This window comes from Choloepus didactylus, chromosome 23, assembly GCF_015220235.1.
Source record: "Choloepus didactylus isolate mChoDid1 chromosome 23, mChoDid1.pri, whole genome shotgun sequence".
Lineage (NCBI taxonomy): Eukaryota > Metazoa > Chordata > Mammalia > Pilosa > Megalonychidae > Choloepus > Choloepus didactylus.
The window spans coordinates 8,638,472-8,653,481 of record NC_051329.1 but is presented as its reverse complement, the minus strand read 5'-3'; the positions used below and the strand labels follow the sequence as shown (position 1 = coordinate 8,653,481).

The 15,010-nt window shown below is 37.1% G+C and overlaps 1 protein-coding gene across 3 annotated transcripts in view; it reads left to right on the top strand.

Moving 5' to 3' along the window:
* Nucleotides 1-15,010, top strand: part of KNTC1 (kinetochore associated 1) — a 103,456-nt gene that overhangs the window by 76,556 nt on the left and 11,890 nt on the right. For all 3 annotated transcript variants that reach the window (XM_037816713.1, XM_037816714.1, XM_037816715.1), the window contains 9 exons: nt 6,735-6,942; nt 8,323-8,412; nt 9,250-9,421; nt 9,506-9,564; nt 9,704-9,920; nt 11,043-11,116; nt 11,372-11,582; nt 11,700-11,809; nt 14,457-14,503. In XM_037816713.1, coding sequence (XP_037672641.1) covers nt 6,735-6,942; nt 8,323-8,412; nt 9,250-9,421; nt 9,506-9,564; nt 9,704-9,920; nt 11,043-11,116; nt 11,372-11,582; nt 11,700-11,809; nt 14,457-14,503 — 1,188 coding nt within the window. The remainder of the gene's footprint in view (nt 1-6,734; nt 6,943-8,322; nt 8,413-9,249; nt 9,422-9,505; nt 9,565-9,703; nt 9,921-11,042; nt 11,117-11,371; nt 11,583-11,699; nt 11,810-14,456; nt 14,504-15,010) is intronic.

The following is a 15,010-nucleotide window of genomic DNA, read 5'->3' as shown; positions in this document are numbered from 1 at the left end:
TGTAGTGTGATTCATAATTTTTTGTTGTCTAGGCATCTGATTTCCTTGATAACCCCAATCAGATTTTCCCAGACCAGACGGGCCCAGGTCTCAGGAGGAAGGTGTAATCAGTATCAGGTTTCCCTGAGGATGAGACGAGCAGATTGTCAGACTTTCCTTTGAGGCCTCTAAACTCAGTGCTTTTCCTTTCCTGCCCAGCAGGTGGCGCTTGTCAGTTCATAGCCCCCCCCCCGCCCTGCCCCTGCAGGCATAAAGAGGTGCAGTGCATTTAATTCTCAGTGGTGTCAGAAGCCAAGCTTAAGCTGTTTCTGTTTTATTTTGTTCCCTAAGCCCTGGAATCTGGCTTCTCTGAGGGAGGGCTGCCACTTGAGTTGGGCCCCACCTCTCCCCTTTTGTTTGGGAAAATAAGCCCTTTAGGGAATTGTCTTCTACACTTGAGTTTTTCCTTTGACTCTGACTGTCTTAACCGCACCCTTGCCTGGGTCAGTGCTGACAATTGAAAATGCCTGAGGTTTTCTCTAATGGGCTACTTAGAATGAGAGGGGGAAAAAAAAGGAAAAAAGAAGTCCCCTTTTCAGAGCCAGTCCCCAGCCCTCCAGTTCACCAGGCAAGAACCAGAGTTGGTACCCTGTTCTGTGTGCCCCTTTTCTTGGGACACAGCCCTTTTCCAGTATTCTGAGCACAGCGGACTCCAAAAGCTTCTGTTTTTGTTTATTTATGCATTTTTTTCCATCAGCCCTGCCTCCTCTCTGCCAGCAGAAAGCTTAGGGTTCCTTTCCTGCTTGCTCCAGGTTTATCTGTGCTCATAGTATGTATTCAGTATTCCAAATTTGTTAACTAAAACCACAGTTGGAGCTTGGTGAGGTACATTCCCATGCTCCTGGCAGGGACTGCTTCTTTTTCCCACAGTGAAGTTTTCCAGCTCAGCCTACCATGCTGATGGGGGAGGACCACCAGCTCCGCAATTCGAGGAGCTTTACTTAAACAGTTCTGTGCTCCCATCTCAGCCGTTCCACCCATTCTAGACTGGTGTACAATGTGTGTTTGGTCACAGATGTCTCCCCCTCAGTTTTTCCACTATTTTCCAGTTATTCCTGGCAATTCACTAACTGCTCTAGGGGACTAACTAAAGCTTACCACACCTCCCTATGCCACTCTCTTGTCCTGCTCACCTTTCTTATTTTTATTTACTGTTTAGTGTTTCTCAAATTTGCCTAATCATACTCCTCACTTAGGGTACTTGAGTAAAATTACAGATTTCTGGACCTCTCCCCTGGCAATTCTGATTTGGCAAGTATGGGTTGAGGCCCAGGAATCTCTGTTCTATAATCAGAAACATTTGCGTTCATTCTTCTGGGTGATTAAACTTCTCAGTGAGATCAATTTAGAGAGTAAGGTAATCTTAAATTAAAAATGAGAGAGAAGTATTATTTAGGGAGAATTTTTAAAAATAATTTATAAATGAACTTTAAAAACTAAGACTAAATGTGCTATTTATTGTTGTAGCTTCCTGTAATGATTAGGAATAAATGACTTATAATTTGCATGTCAGATGCTTCTTTCTAAAAAATACTGCTACTAATTTGCAGGCGCATTATTGTTTTCAAAGTGCTTTTACACCCTTCTTCTCATTTAATTTTTGCACGTTTTAGAGCATGTTATTGCCACGTTATAAGTGAGAAAACATACCCATATTAAGTGGCCCACCCAAGGTCAAAAAATAAGTTGTTGCTTTAAAAATCCTGAGAGTGATATATCCCCCATTCTATTTGTGACAAATAAGTGGGGTCTGACTTAATTGGTAATGAGGCAGCTTAGTGCATTTCCTTCACCAGGAAGGTATCCGGTCCTTTCTCCCTGTGGATGGTGGGGAGTAAGGTGATGGCATGGTCATCACCATCTCTCCTGCAAGTCGGGCACTACGGGCTGCTCATAGCTCTAAGAAGCAGTGATGAAAACTGTACTTTTAAATAAAAAAAAGTACTCCTCTTTGGTTTGGACCACCAGAGTCTAGAATGGGGTGCACACTCTCTTCTTCATTCATTTGGACTCCTGGAGGATATGTGTGTGTTGTTTTATAGTACTGAACCCTTTTCTGAAATTTAAATAGCTGTAATAATATCATTTCACAGTCATTCTCCTCTTGTGTCATTTGATGACTTGACTGACACCTTGGCCTCAAGCAGTCCTGCTGAATAAATTTAGATGACCTCAGAATACCAGTGGATGGCTTTTAAATGGTTGTACTTGGAGCTTTTTGTTATATTTCAGTTATTCTGTATAGCAAATTAAACCACCACTGTCTTATTGATAGGGCCTAAGAAGGCACTTTATTTGTTGCTTTGTCTGTGCTAACCTGATACCTCATTTTTAAATCTTTATTATTTTTTCTAACTCAGAAGGAAGATATTAACATCAAAGTCCCATATCATCCCAACCCTCAGTTATAATCACTGTTGATTTTGGCCTGTATTGTTCATGTTTGTTTTTCCTGTGCTGCTACTAATGTGCTATTTTTTTAAAATTTATCGAAAGCAGAATCATACTTTACATACCATTTGTAGCATGTGTTCATGTAAGTGTCTTCCAATGTTAGTACATAAAGATCATCCTCATAGTTGTTGACTCTGTGATAGTCCTTTGTATGGATAAGTTATTTAACCAATTCCTTATTGATGAATGGTTGAGTTGTTTCCAATTTTTAAATATTAAAACAGTTGCTTCACAGGTCTGGTTAAGACCAGAGCAAGCCAGGCCAAAGGGTAAAGGTCGAAACTGACTGTAGTTTTTTTTTTTTTTAATCTTCATTTTATTGAGATATATTCACATACCACTCAGTCATACAAAACAAATCGTACTTCGATTGTTTACAGTACCATTACATAGTTGTACATTCATCACCTAAATCAATCCCTGACACCTTCATTAGCACACACACAAAAATAACAAGAATAATAATTAGAGTGAAAAAGAGCAATTGAAGTAAAAAAGAACACTGGGTACCTTTGTCTGTTTGTTTCCTTTCCCTATTTTTCTACTCATCCATCCATAAACTAGACAAAGTGGAGTGTGGACCGTATGGCTTTCCCAATCCCATTGTCACCCCTCATAAGCTACATTTTTATACAATTGTCTTCGAGATTCATGGGTTCTGGGTTGTAGTTTGATAGTTTCAGGTATCCACCACCAGCTACCCCAATTCTTTAGAACCTAAAAAGGGTTGTCTAAAGTGTGCGTAAGAGTGCCCACCAGAGTGACCTCTCGGCTCCTTTTGGAATCTCTCTGCCACTGAAGCTTATTTCATTTCCTTTCACATCCCCCTTTTGGTCAAGAAGATGTTCTCCGTCCCACGATACCAGGTCTACATTCCTCCCCGGGAGTCATATTCCACGTTGCCAGGGAGATTCACTCCCCTGGGTGTCTGATCCCACGTAGGGGGGAGGGCAGTGATTTCACCTTTCAAGTTGGCTTAGCCAGAGAGAGAGGGCCACATCTGAGCAACAAAGAGGCATTCGGGAGGAGGCTCTTAGGCACAACCATAGGGAGGCCTAGCCTCTCCTTTGCAGCAACCGTCTTCCCAAGGGTAAAACCTATGGTAGAGGGCTCAACCCATCAAACCACCAGTCCCCTATGTCTGTGGTCATGTTAGCAACCATGGAGGTGGGGTAGGCCAATACCCCTGCATTCTCCACAGGCTCCTCAAGGGGGGCTACATCTTTTTTTTTTTCCCTTGTTTTTCTTTTTTTTTTTTTTAACTTTCCCTTCTTTTTTAAATCAACTGTATGAAAAAAAACAGTTAAAAAGAAAACAAACATACAATAAAAGAACATTTCAAAGAGACCATAACAAGGGAGTAAGAAAAAGACAACTACCCTAAGATAACTGCTTAACTTCCAACATGTTCCTACTTTACCCCAAGAAAGTTACATAATATAGCAACATTTCTGTGAACTTGTTCCTACTATATCCATCAGAAATTAACAGACCATACTGACTGTGTTTTTTTTTTTTTTTTGGTCTTTTTTTTTTTTAATCTTCATTTTATTGAGATATATTCACATACCACTCAGTCATACAAAACAAATTGTACTTTCGATTGTTTACAGTACCATTACATACTGGTACATTCATCACCCAAATCAATCCCTGACACCTTCATTAGCACACACACAAAAATAACAAGAATAATAATTAGAGTGAAAAAGAGCAATTGAAGTAAAAAAGAACACTGGGTACCTTTGTCTGTTTGTTTCCTTCCCCTATTTTTCTACTCATCCATCCATAAACTAGACAAAGTGGAGTTTGGTCCTTATGGCTTTCCCAATCCCATTGTCACCCCTCATAAGCTACATTTTTATACAACTGTCTTCGAGATTCATGGGTTCTGGGTTGTAGTTTGATAGTTTCAGGTATCCACCACCAGCTACCCCAATTCTTTAGAACCTTAAAAGGGTTGTCTAAAGTGTGTGTAAGAGTGCCCACCAGAGTGACCTCTCGGCTCCTTTTGGAATCTCTCTGCCACTCAAGCTTATTTCATTTCCTTTCACATCCCCCTTTTGGTCAAGAAGATGTTCTCCGTCCCACGATGCCGGGTCTACATTCCTCCCCGGGAGTCATATTCCACATTGCCGGGGAGATTCACTCCCCTGGGTGTCTGATCCCACGTAGGGGGGAGGGCAGTGATTTCACCTTTCAAGTTGGCTTAGCCAGAGAGAGAGGGCCACATCTGAGCAACAAAGAGGCATTCGGGAGGAGGCTCTTAGGCACAACCATAGGGAGGCCTAGCCTCTCCTTTGCAGCAACCGTCTTCCCAAGGGTAAAACCTATGGTAGAGGGCTCAACGCATCAAACCACCAGTCCCCTATGTCTGTGGTCATGTTAGCAACCATGGAGGTGGGGTAGGCCAATACCCCTGCATTCTCCACAGGCTCCTCAAGGGGGGCTACATCTTTTTTTTTTCCCTTGTTTTTCTTTTTTTTTTTTTAACTTTCCCTTCTTTTTTAAATCAACTGTATGAAAAAAAACAGTTAAAAAGAAAACAAACATACAATAAAAGAACATTTCAAAGAGACCATAACAAGGGAGTAAGAAAAAGACAACTACCCTAAGATAACTGCTTAACTTCCAACATGTTCTACTTTACCCCAAGAAAGTTACATAATATAGCAACATTTCTGTGAACTTGTTCCTACTATATCCATCAGAAATTAACAGACCATACTGACTGTGTTTTAAAACTTCAACTTCCATATGAGACCAAGGGAAAAGATACCTATTTGGTACAGGATCTAAATTTTCTAAACGGTACAACTCTACAGTTGATTTGTTCAAATACCACAGTTGCATGGAACTATGAATAGGAAGTGAGATACGGTAGGTTAGTATAGGCTGGAGTGAAATAGTGACACATCCCAGAGTAATTTGGGCAGATAATAAAAAATATATTTACAGTCTCCCTCTCCCCAGCCCCGAGGATCTGGGGGAAGGTGCAGAAGTGTTGGACTTCCTCACCTGGACTAGTGTTGATGTTGTCACAAACATTGGGATTGGGGGTTTGATGTGCTGAGCCCTTGATCATGGGACATGCCCTTATGAAGCTTGTTATTGCAAAGGAGAGGCTAAACTTGCATATAATTGTGCCTAAGAGTCTCCCCCTGAATACCTCTTTGTTGCTCAGATGTGGCCCTCTCTCTCTCTAACTGAGCCACCTCGACAGGTGAACTCGCTGCCCTCCCCCACTACGTAGGACCCGACTCCCAGGGGTGTAAATCTCCCTGGCAGTGCAGGATATGACTCCCGGGGATGAATCTGGACCTGGCATCGTGGGACTGAGAGTATCTTCTTGACCAAAAGGAGGATGCAAAATGAGACAAAATAGTTTCAGTGGCTGAGAGATTTCAAATGGAGCCGAGAGGTCACTCTGGTGGACATTCTTATGCACTATATAGATAACACCTCTTAGGCTTTAATGTATTGGAATAGCTAGAAGTAAATACCTGAAACTACCGAACTCCAACCCAGCAGTCTGGACTCCTGAAGACAATTATATAATAATGTAGATTACAAGGGGTGACAGTGTGATTGTGAAGACCTTGTGGATCACACCCCCTTTGTCTAGTGTATGGATGAGTAGAAAAATGGGGATAAAAGCTCAAGGACAAATGAGGTGGGATGGGGGGGATGATTTGTGTGTTCTTTTTTCACTTTTATTTTTTATTCTTGTTCTGGTTCTTTCTGATGTAAGGAAAATGTTCAGAGATAGATTGTGGTGATGAACGCATAACTATGTTATCATACTGTGGACAATTGATTGTATACCATGGATGATTGTATGGTGTGTGAATGTATTTCAATAAAACTGAATTTAATTAAAAAAAAAAGTTGCTTCAGTGGACATCCTTATATATATATATATATGTATATGTATTTGTATCTTTGTCTACTTCTATGAAATTCCTGAAAGTGGAATTGCTATGTCAAAGGACAAAATGTTTTTTTATTTTATTACACATTTTCCTCCTATATTGTGCCAGTTTACACATGCACCAAGAATAACATCTGATTTTTAAGCAGCAGTAATTAGCTATGATGACAGGCAGATCATCTGATTATAAGTCTGGACAATGGGAAGGTTAAACTTTAGTGGTGGGAGCACAGACCCAAGTGTTTTTGTGAGAAACTTTGCAAATGCATGTGTTTGGGGAAACTTGTTTGTAATTGAACCCTTCTCTCAGCACATTTCAGCTGGACTGTGACGCAGCTCTTCAGCTATTCATCGAAACGCTGCTCCACAACAGTAATGCCAGCCAAGCCCAGGGAGATGCGGCCACACAGCCCACAGGGCAGCAGCCTTCCAGACTCCTGGCCAAAGCCGTGGAAATGGTCCCTTTACTGACGAGCACGAAAGATCTGGTTATCAGTCTTGGTGGAATACTGCATAAGGTAGAGGAATGGTGAAATGAACGTGGTGGGTGCTCTCCCATATCCCTCTCCTGCTTAATTAATAGACACATATGGTAACAGCTTGGGAATGTAAGTTCTATAAAAGATATCTATATCTTTTATAGACTTTTAAAGTTGAAATAATTTTAGATTTATATATTTTAATATAGTTCAATGTAGCAATTCTTTTCTTATATGAAAATAGCCTTTTTTTCAGATTTTTTAAAATGGCACATATCCTTTGCAAAATACCAATACCAAACTACAGAGAAAGCTGTAAATCAGAAAGTGAAATTTTGCTATAATCCTCCTGCACAGCGATAAAAATGTTGATAAAGTGGTGAATATCCTAAAGGAAATACAGTATCCTAGTACCTTCATTTTTCACTTAACATATTGTGAGTGTCATTACATGTCAATGCATATACATTTATCTCACTTTTGACAGGTGCATACATTTCATCCACTATATGGATCAAACATATTGTATGTAACAAACCCTTTGTGAATGGACATTTTAGTTGTTTGTAAATTTCATTATTGTACCTACATTTTTGCACTCCTCTGATTTTTTTTTTTTTTTTTTTAAGGAAAACTGAAAACGGGAGTTTTTAGGACAGAGTAGTTTGGTGGGTAGACACAGAAATAAGATTATAAGACTGTAAGAAATACTTCAATTCTATATTTTGTCTGTAATTCAGCAAAATTAAATAAACTTGTTAAAAGTTTCTTTGTACTAGAGATCATCTTACCACCTTTTTCAATATCCTTATTCGTGTGACTAGTTGGCATAAAAAAAATGGAAAAAAAGTGGTATGTGGGCAGAAATAAAGAAGAAAGGAAATACTTCTTTGTTTTTTGTAAGTATAGATGCTACCCAATTAATTCTTGCATTATACTATATGGTGAGAGCTAAGTGGAATCCTTTGAGAAATCTTTTGCTTGGAGGCCCACATTTTTAGCTATGCCATTTCCAAGCAAATGTCAGTTCCCTCCTTTCCCAGTTTTCACATTACAAAGGGAAGAAATGGAATTTTAATTTTAAAATCTTATCAGATTCTTAAATTTATCATGTATCTTCTTTCCAGGATTTTAGTACTCTGTGAACATCTTTCTTTATTAAAACAATACTGCCCTGTGCAGCTTTTTTTAAAAAAAGTATTTTTTCAGACATTTTTAAGCATGCGTGTTTATCCTGATAGAGCTAATTTTAGAAATGAGAAAGCTTTAGTTCACTTTAAAAAGAAGTATTAATCTAATTTAGTATTGTAGTGCATTGAGATTTTGTATTTGCAACCTGTACTAATAAATATAACTAGATAAAATCATCTACAAGTATGGGAATATCTTAAATGTGTATGTATTTTTGCTTTTATGCAGTTGGATCCCTATGACTATGAAATGATTGACGTTGTCTTGAAAGTTATAGAAAGAGCTGATGAAAAGATAACCAGTATTAATATTAACCAGGTATAACGAATTTATTAAAGACTTAAAAAATCATCTTTATGCTTTTATTTGGATTATAAATAAAATGAGTTATCCAGTGTCTTTCTGGACTATCCTTCGAACTCCATTTAAACTCTACACATTACTCTACATCCCTTTTCTTTAAAAGGGATACAGAAGTAAAAGGTTTTCATGCCATTTATATTGTCTTTTGTTGTAATCCTGTTTTTTGCTGTATTCATGTGATTTATATCTGCTGTCCAAAAGTGTGAAGTCATTAGAGGATCAATTCAGATGAGTTAAGGCAAATTATTTGTCATCTGGTAAAAAAAGAAATGTGTGGGGAGTAGTGTCAGATTCAGCTCTGTATGTTAATTGGTAGGTCCAAAACTCACTCAGTTCTATCTCAGTACTTTCAGTAACTTCTTAGTCTTTTCTGAATGTTGGTCATAGTAACTTTTTTCTTTTTTTAAAAAATTGGATTTTAAAAATTAAAAGAAAATGTTTTGATTCAAAATATTGGAAAAGTCCCAAGATATAAAACATAAACTTAAGAGGGATAAGGAAAACATTGAATTAATTAAAAATCTTCTATGTATCTGAAGTGAAATCTTCTATGTCTTGAAAATGAAATCCTTCAAATAGTTTGAACATAGAGAACTTCCAAACTCTTTTTTTTTATTTCTCCTAGTATTATTGCTTTAATGCTCATAAAATTTATTTTGGAAAAATAACATTAAAGGGAAAAATAGAAAAGGCTTCCTAAGAATGGAAACTTATGATTGTTTGGAGCTAGACAATTTAAAGAGTTAGATTTATGGGTTAATCTCACAGGAAAACTTTTTTATTTTAATATAGGCTTTGAGTCTTCTGAAACATTTGAAGTCATACAGAAGAATTTCTCCTCCAGTGGACCTAGAATATCAGTATATGTTGGAGCATGTAATAACTTTGCCATCAGCTGCCCAAACTAGACTGCCTTTTCACTTGATATTCTTTGGCACAGCACAGAACTTCTGGAAAATTATCTGTATGTTCATTAACTTTATGTATTTTACTGAGTAGTCACCATTTTTTCTTTAAACAAACCATATTCTTCTTGTTTCTTTTGTAGCTACAGAACTCAGTGAAGAATCCTTCTCAACATTGCTGTTAATTTCTAAATTAATGAAGGTAATATGTTAAAACTTGGTAAAGCCTATCTTTAGCCTATAATTAATTCTGACCCTATGTCAAAGGATTTTGTGCTGCTTTCCTGTCCAACCCGTAAAGGTGAAATATAAATCAGCTTTAACTTTTCTTTTCTTTGAAGTTTTCTTTGGACACTCTATATGTGTCTACAGCCAAACATGTCTTTGAAAAAAAGCTGAAGCCAAAGCTGCTGAAGTTAGCACAAGCTAAATCTTCAACTCTGATTAACAAGGAAATAACAAAGATCACTCAAACCATCGAATCGTACTTGTTATCTATAGTTAACCCCGAGTGGGCTGTAGCTATTGCCATCAGTCTTGCCCAGGATATTCCAGAAGGTATGGATTCTTCCTTTAATTGAACTTAAAATAATTGACTGTTTTGTTTTGCTTTCTGAAACTGTAAAAGCATGTACTCTTCCTGTATCTTTAAGGAGAAGCATTACAATCATTTAAAAATGTCTTTGCCCTCTCTTTACTTGTGACACTGCTGAGTGTTTCAGAGCCTCTAATGAAGCAAGCAAGTCTCATTACTGTTTGGTCAGGGAGCAAGGATATAGGCATTCTTGAACTCACAGGTAGGAATATAAATTAATGCATATTTTCCAATATCCAATCATTATACGCTTAATAATGAATCTTTACATAATCACATAATCAAACAAGCACACAAACACAGGCATTTACTGGCATATTTTTGGTTGTAGCTAAGTTGAAAACAACTATTTAAATGTTCATTAGTCAGAAACTGGTTTTAAAAAATAGGGCATATTCATAAAATGGAATAACTATGTAGCTGACTTGGACAGATATCGAAAATATCTATTAAGTAAGAGTAATAAATCGTACTAGAGTATGTGTAGTATCCATTTGGGTTATAAAGTGCATGCACGTCTGTATGTGTGCAAACACATGTTGAAACTTCTGGGAGGAATTTAAGAATCCAGGACATAGTAATGAAGGCTGAGTGGGGGACCTCTGTGGTAGACTTTTACTTTCTGTTTTATATCCTTCTGTACTATTGAAATTGTTTTTTACTATGCAATGCATTTTTTTAAATGATGTAAGCACATTTGATGTATTTCAAGCCATTGCATTTATCATTCTTATATACTTTTATTTTTTATTCAGTTTTGTTGAGATATATTCACATACCATACAATCATCCACAGTGTACAGTTGTTCACAGTATCATCATATTGTTTTGCTTTCATCACCACAATCAATTTTTGAATATTTTCAATACTCCAAAAAAATAAGAATAAAATTAAAGGTAAAAAAGAACACCCAAAACATCCCATCCTCTACACACCCCCGTTATTCATGTGATTTTTATCCTCATTTTTCTTGTGTATGCATTTTTATGATTATTTTTTAAAAGTTGCTAATTCGGCTAATTTGACTGAAATACATTATCTTGAAAGGATTAAGATTTGCTTATAAATCTTTTATTTTTTTTAGGCTCCTTCAAGATGTCTAGCTTGAAATTCTGCCTTTACTTAGCTGAGAGATGGCTGCAGAATATCCCACCCAAGGTGTGTGTGAATTGTAAGACGGAGAGCTCCTCTTTCTGGCTTTTAATTTAAATTGTGCTTGCATGACATACCTTCTCATCCTGCCTTGGTGATGGCCGTTTCCAAGGGCTGGATGGCCTGACACGGGGAAAGAAGTGGAGATGCTTAGGGATATAACTCAGAGGCAGGGAGGGACCTTGATGGATTGAGGTGGATTCTTAGCCTCAACTTAGGTTTTGAAAATGAGATTTCTTTCTGCTTGGAATTATTTAAAAGGATGAAACACGTGAAAAAGCCGAGGCTCTGTTGAAGAAGCTCCATATTCAATACCGGCGATCAGGCACAGAAGCAGTGCTGATAGCCCACAAATTAAACACAGAAGAATATTTGAGAGTGATTGGAAAACCAGCACATCTCATTGTCAGTCTGTACGAACATCCTAGCATAAATCAAAGAACTCAGAACTCATCTGGCAAAGATTACCCCGGTGAGGACAAAGCTCACTTTTTTTTTGTCCTAGGAGAACTATCTTTCAGACTTGCAGTTAACTTATATTGAAAACTTGAGTTCTTTTTTTTTAAATTCCTTATCTCAAATATCTTAGATATCCACACAGCAGCAAAAGAAATAGCTGAAGTCAATGAAATTAATTTGGAAAAGGTCTGGGACATGTTGTTGGAAAAATGGCTGTGCCCTACCACAAAACCTAGTGAAGTAAGTACTTCCTACTCGAGAGCAGGTTGGGACTGTGTTGATGACCTTTTCTCAGAGGGTAAATATCTGTCCTGCACTGATGCAACCTTTTAATTAGGAACACGGGATCTTAAGAGAAGGAGCTATTGTTCATTTTAATACCTTCTGTTATCCAGTGAGTTTTAATGAGGTTGTTTACTTTTTTTCTTTTCATTTAAATATTGTTTTGCAGCTGTCCTACCTTTCAATTGATGATTTCAGATGTATTCTTGCATAAAAGAAGTGGCCTGTTGTTAGACTCACATTTACATCATTGACTTTTTATTATGGAATAACTTTAAGCTTGAAGAATAAGTTGCAAAAATCTTATAGATGAACTCCTGTATGCCTTTCACCCAGAATCACCAATTTTGAACATTTTGCCATATTTGTTTGATCATGCTCTCTCTAATATGGATACTCGTATTTTTTATGACCATTTGAGAGTAAATTGCATGCATCATACCCCTTTACTGCTTAATAGTTAAGTGTATGTTTCTTAAGAACAAGGGTTTTCCCTTATTTAAAACAAAGTAAAATGATCAAAATCAGGAAATTTAACATAGATAATAATATTACAGTATTTATAGTTTAACCAGTAACAGATTAACCAGTTGTCCCAGTAATATTCTTTATGGCAATTTTTGCCCCTGGGTCAGAATCTAGTCCAGGATTATCATGGCATTTATTTATCAAGCATTTAATCTCTTTTTTTTTAAATTCAATTTTATTGAGATATACTCACATACCATACAATCGTCCAAATGTACAATCATTCACAGTACCATCATATAGTTGTGCATTCATCACCCCAATCTATTTTTTGAACATTTTCCTTGTACCAGAAAAAGTGAAAATAAGAATAAAAAATAAAAGTAAAGAAGAACACCTAAATCATCCCTCCCCGCCATTTTTCATTTAGTTTTTTGTCCCCATTTTTCTACTCATCCATCCATACACTGGATAAAGGGAGTGTGATCTACAAGGCTTTCACATTCACACTGTACCCCTTGTGAGCTACATTGTTATAAAGTTGTCCTCAGGAGTCCAGGCTACTGGGTTGGAATTTGATAGTTTCAGGTATTTACTTCTAGCTATTCCAATGCATTAAAACCTAAAAAGTATTATCTGTGTAATACATAAGAATGTCCACCAGAGTAACCTCTCAACTCCATTTGAAATCTCTTAGCCACTGAAACTTTATTTCATTTCTCTTCCCCCTTTTGATCAAGAAGATTTTCTCAATCCCACGATGTTGGGTCTAGATTCGTCCCCGGGACTCATATCCCACGTTACCAGGGAGATTTAATCTCTTTTAATCTAGAAGAGTTTTCTTGGCTTTTCCTTGTCTTTCATGACATAGACATTTTGAAGAGTATGCCAGTTATTTTATAAACTGCCCCTTGATTTGGGCTTGTCTGATGTTTCCTTGTGATAAGATTCAGATTATGCATTTTCGGCTAGAATACTACAATATTGTGTCTTTCTCAGGATATGATATTTGGAGGTCCTTGATGTCCATTTGCCCCTTATAGGTGATGTTAATTTAAATAACTTGGTTAAAGTGTTGTCTGTTTCTCTACTACATAGAGATATTTTATTAGGGGAGATATTTTAAAACTATATAATCCTCTTCAAACTACTCCCCCATACACCCCAATTAAGCATCTATTGATAATTCTTATTTCGATCTACTTTAACTATGATGGAACATTGACATTTTTGAAGGGTACAGGCCGATTGGTTTATAAAGTGTCTCATTTTGGGTTTGCCAATGTTTCCTGTAATCAGATTCAGATATTGTATTTTTGGCAAGAATACTATATAGGTGCTGTGTTCTTTTCAGTATGTCATACCAGGAGACACATAATATAAGTTTTTAAAAAATAGTATCATTAACATCTAAAACTCATGAAAGGGTTCAGCAATCCATATGCAGAATTTTCTGTACCTTTTCTTTTGCATTTTCAGGCAGAACATAATAGCTAGATGCTATAATTGCTGTATTCACCTAGGAAGGTATTCTTGAAAAACAAAAATCTGTTTTTAAAAAAATAGTATAACTAACATGATATTTTTTAATTACAGATTTTTTAATCTGCATCATTTGGCATGCCATTCAACAAGCAATTTTTAAGTATTTACCAAGAGCAGTGGGTCAGAAGCACATCTAGGCCCACAGAATATGTGTTGACTCTTAGAAACCAGCATTTATAGGTGCTTTAACTTACACATAAATTTGGAATACCAAACTGAAAGTTCCTTGAGGTCAGGAATTGTGTCTATACATAACATCTAGCACAGTGCTTGTAAGTCTCAATAAATATGTATCGAATTAATGAATGACATTTATAATTCATGATATCTTTTCCTTTTAAACAAATGTAAGCTCCCTGAGGACAGGAATATTTGTTTTGTTTATTCAGGCAACCCGTATGCCTAGAATTGTGCCTGGCACAATTCTTAAGCAAGAATCTTTTCATAAAGTAATTAATTACACTGTGATTTCTTCAATATAGATATAGTTTTTGTATACTGGGTTTTTCATCTAATAGATTTTCATCAGTTTATTTTTAGTTACAAACTTTATTCTGTTTTTACCTTTTTTTTTTTTTCCACTTTTTCAAAGAAACCTTCAGAATTATTTGAACTTCAGGAAGATGAAGCCTTACAGAGGTACTCTTTTTCCTTTATTTAACTCACCCAAATCTTTATGCCCAGTAGAAATCTTACCGATAAATGTGTCAGAAGTTGGTCTTGAGAAGACCCTCGTGATATAAGTGGGGTCAGAGTCTCTGAGAAGAATTCACCACTGGAGAAAATAAGAGACAGCCAAAAGCCAGAATTTCTGAACCCCCAACAAGCTCCTACAGATGTTGATAGCTCCTGGAACCCCTTTAGCAGAGAGGACACCTCAAGCAAAGGAAAAAAATTCTTACTAGCTAGGACTTGGGAACCAGATCCCTATATGATCCCTCACCATGGTGAGCTGGGCTGGTTCAGGATTCCTTTTGCCCTTCAAACCTAAGCCTGTGATTGGCCATGGCTTGCCCTGTTGAGAAGCCGGTATCTGGGGCCAAATCAGAAAGAATGTGGTAATCCCTTAATGGTGCTTGGCATAGCACAGGAGAGGGTGTGGTGGCACATGTGTGCCAGCTTTTTGTCATTCCTGGCCTAGACCAA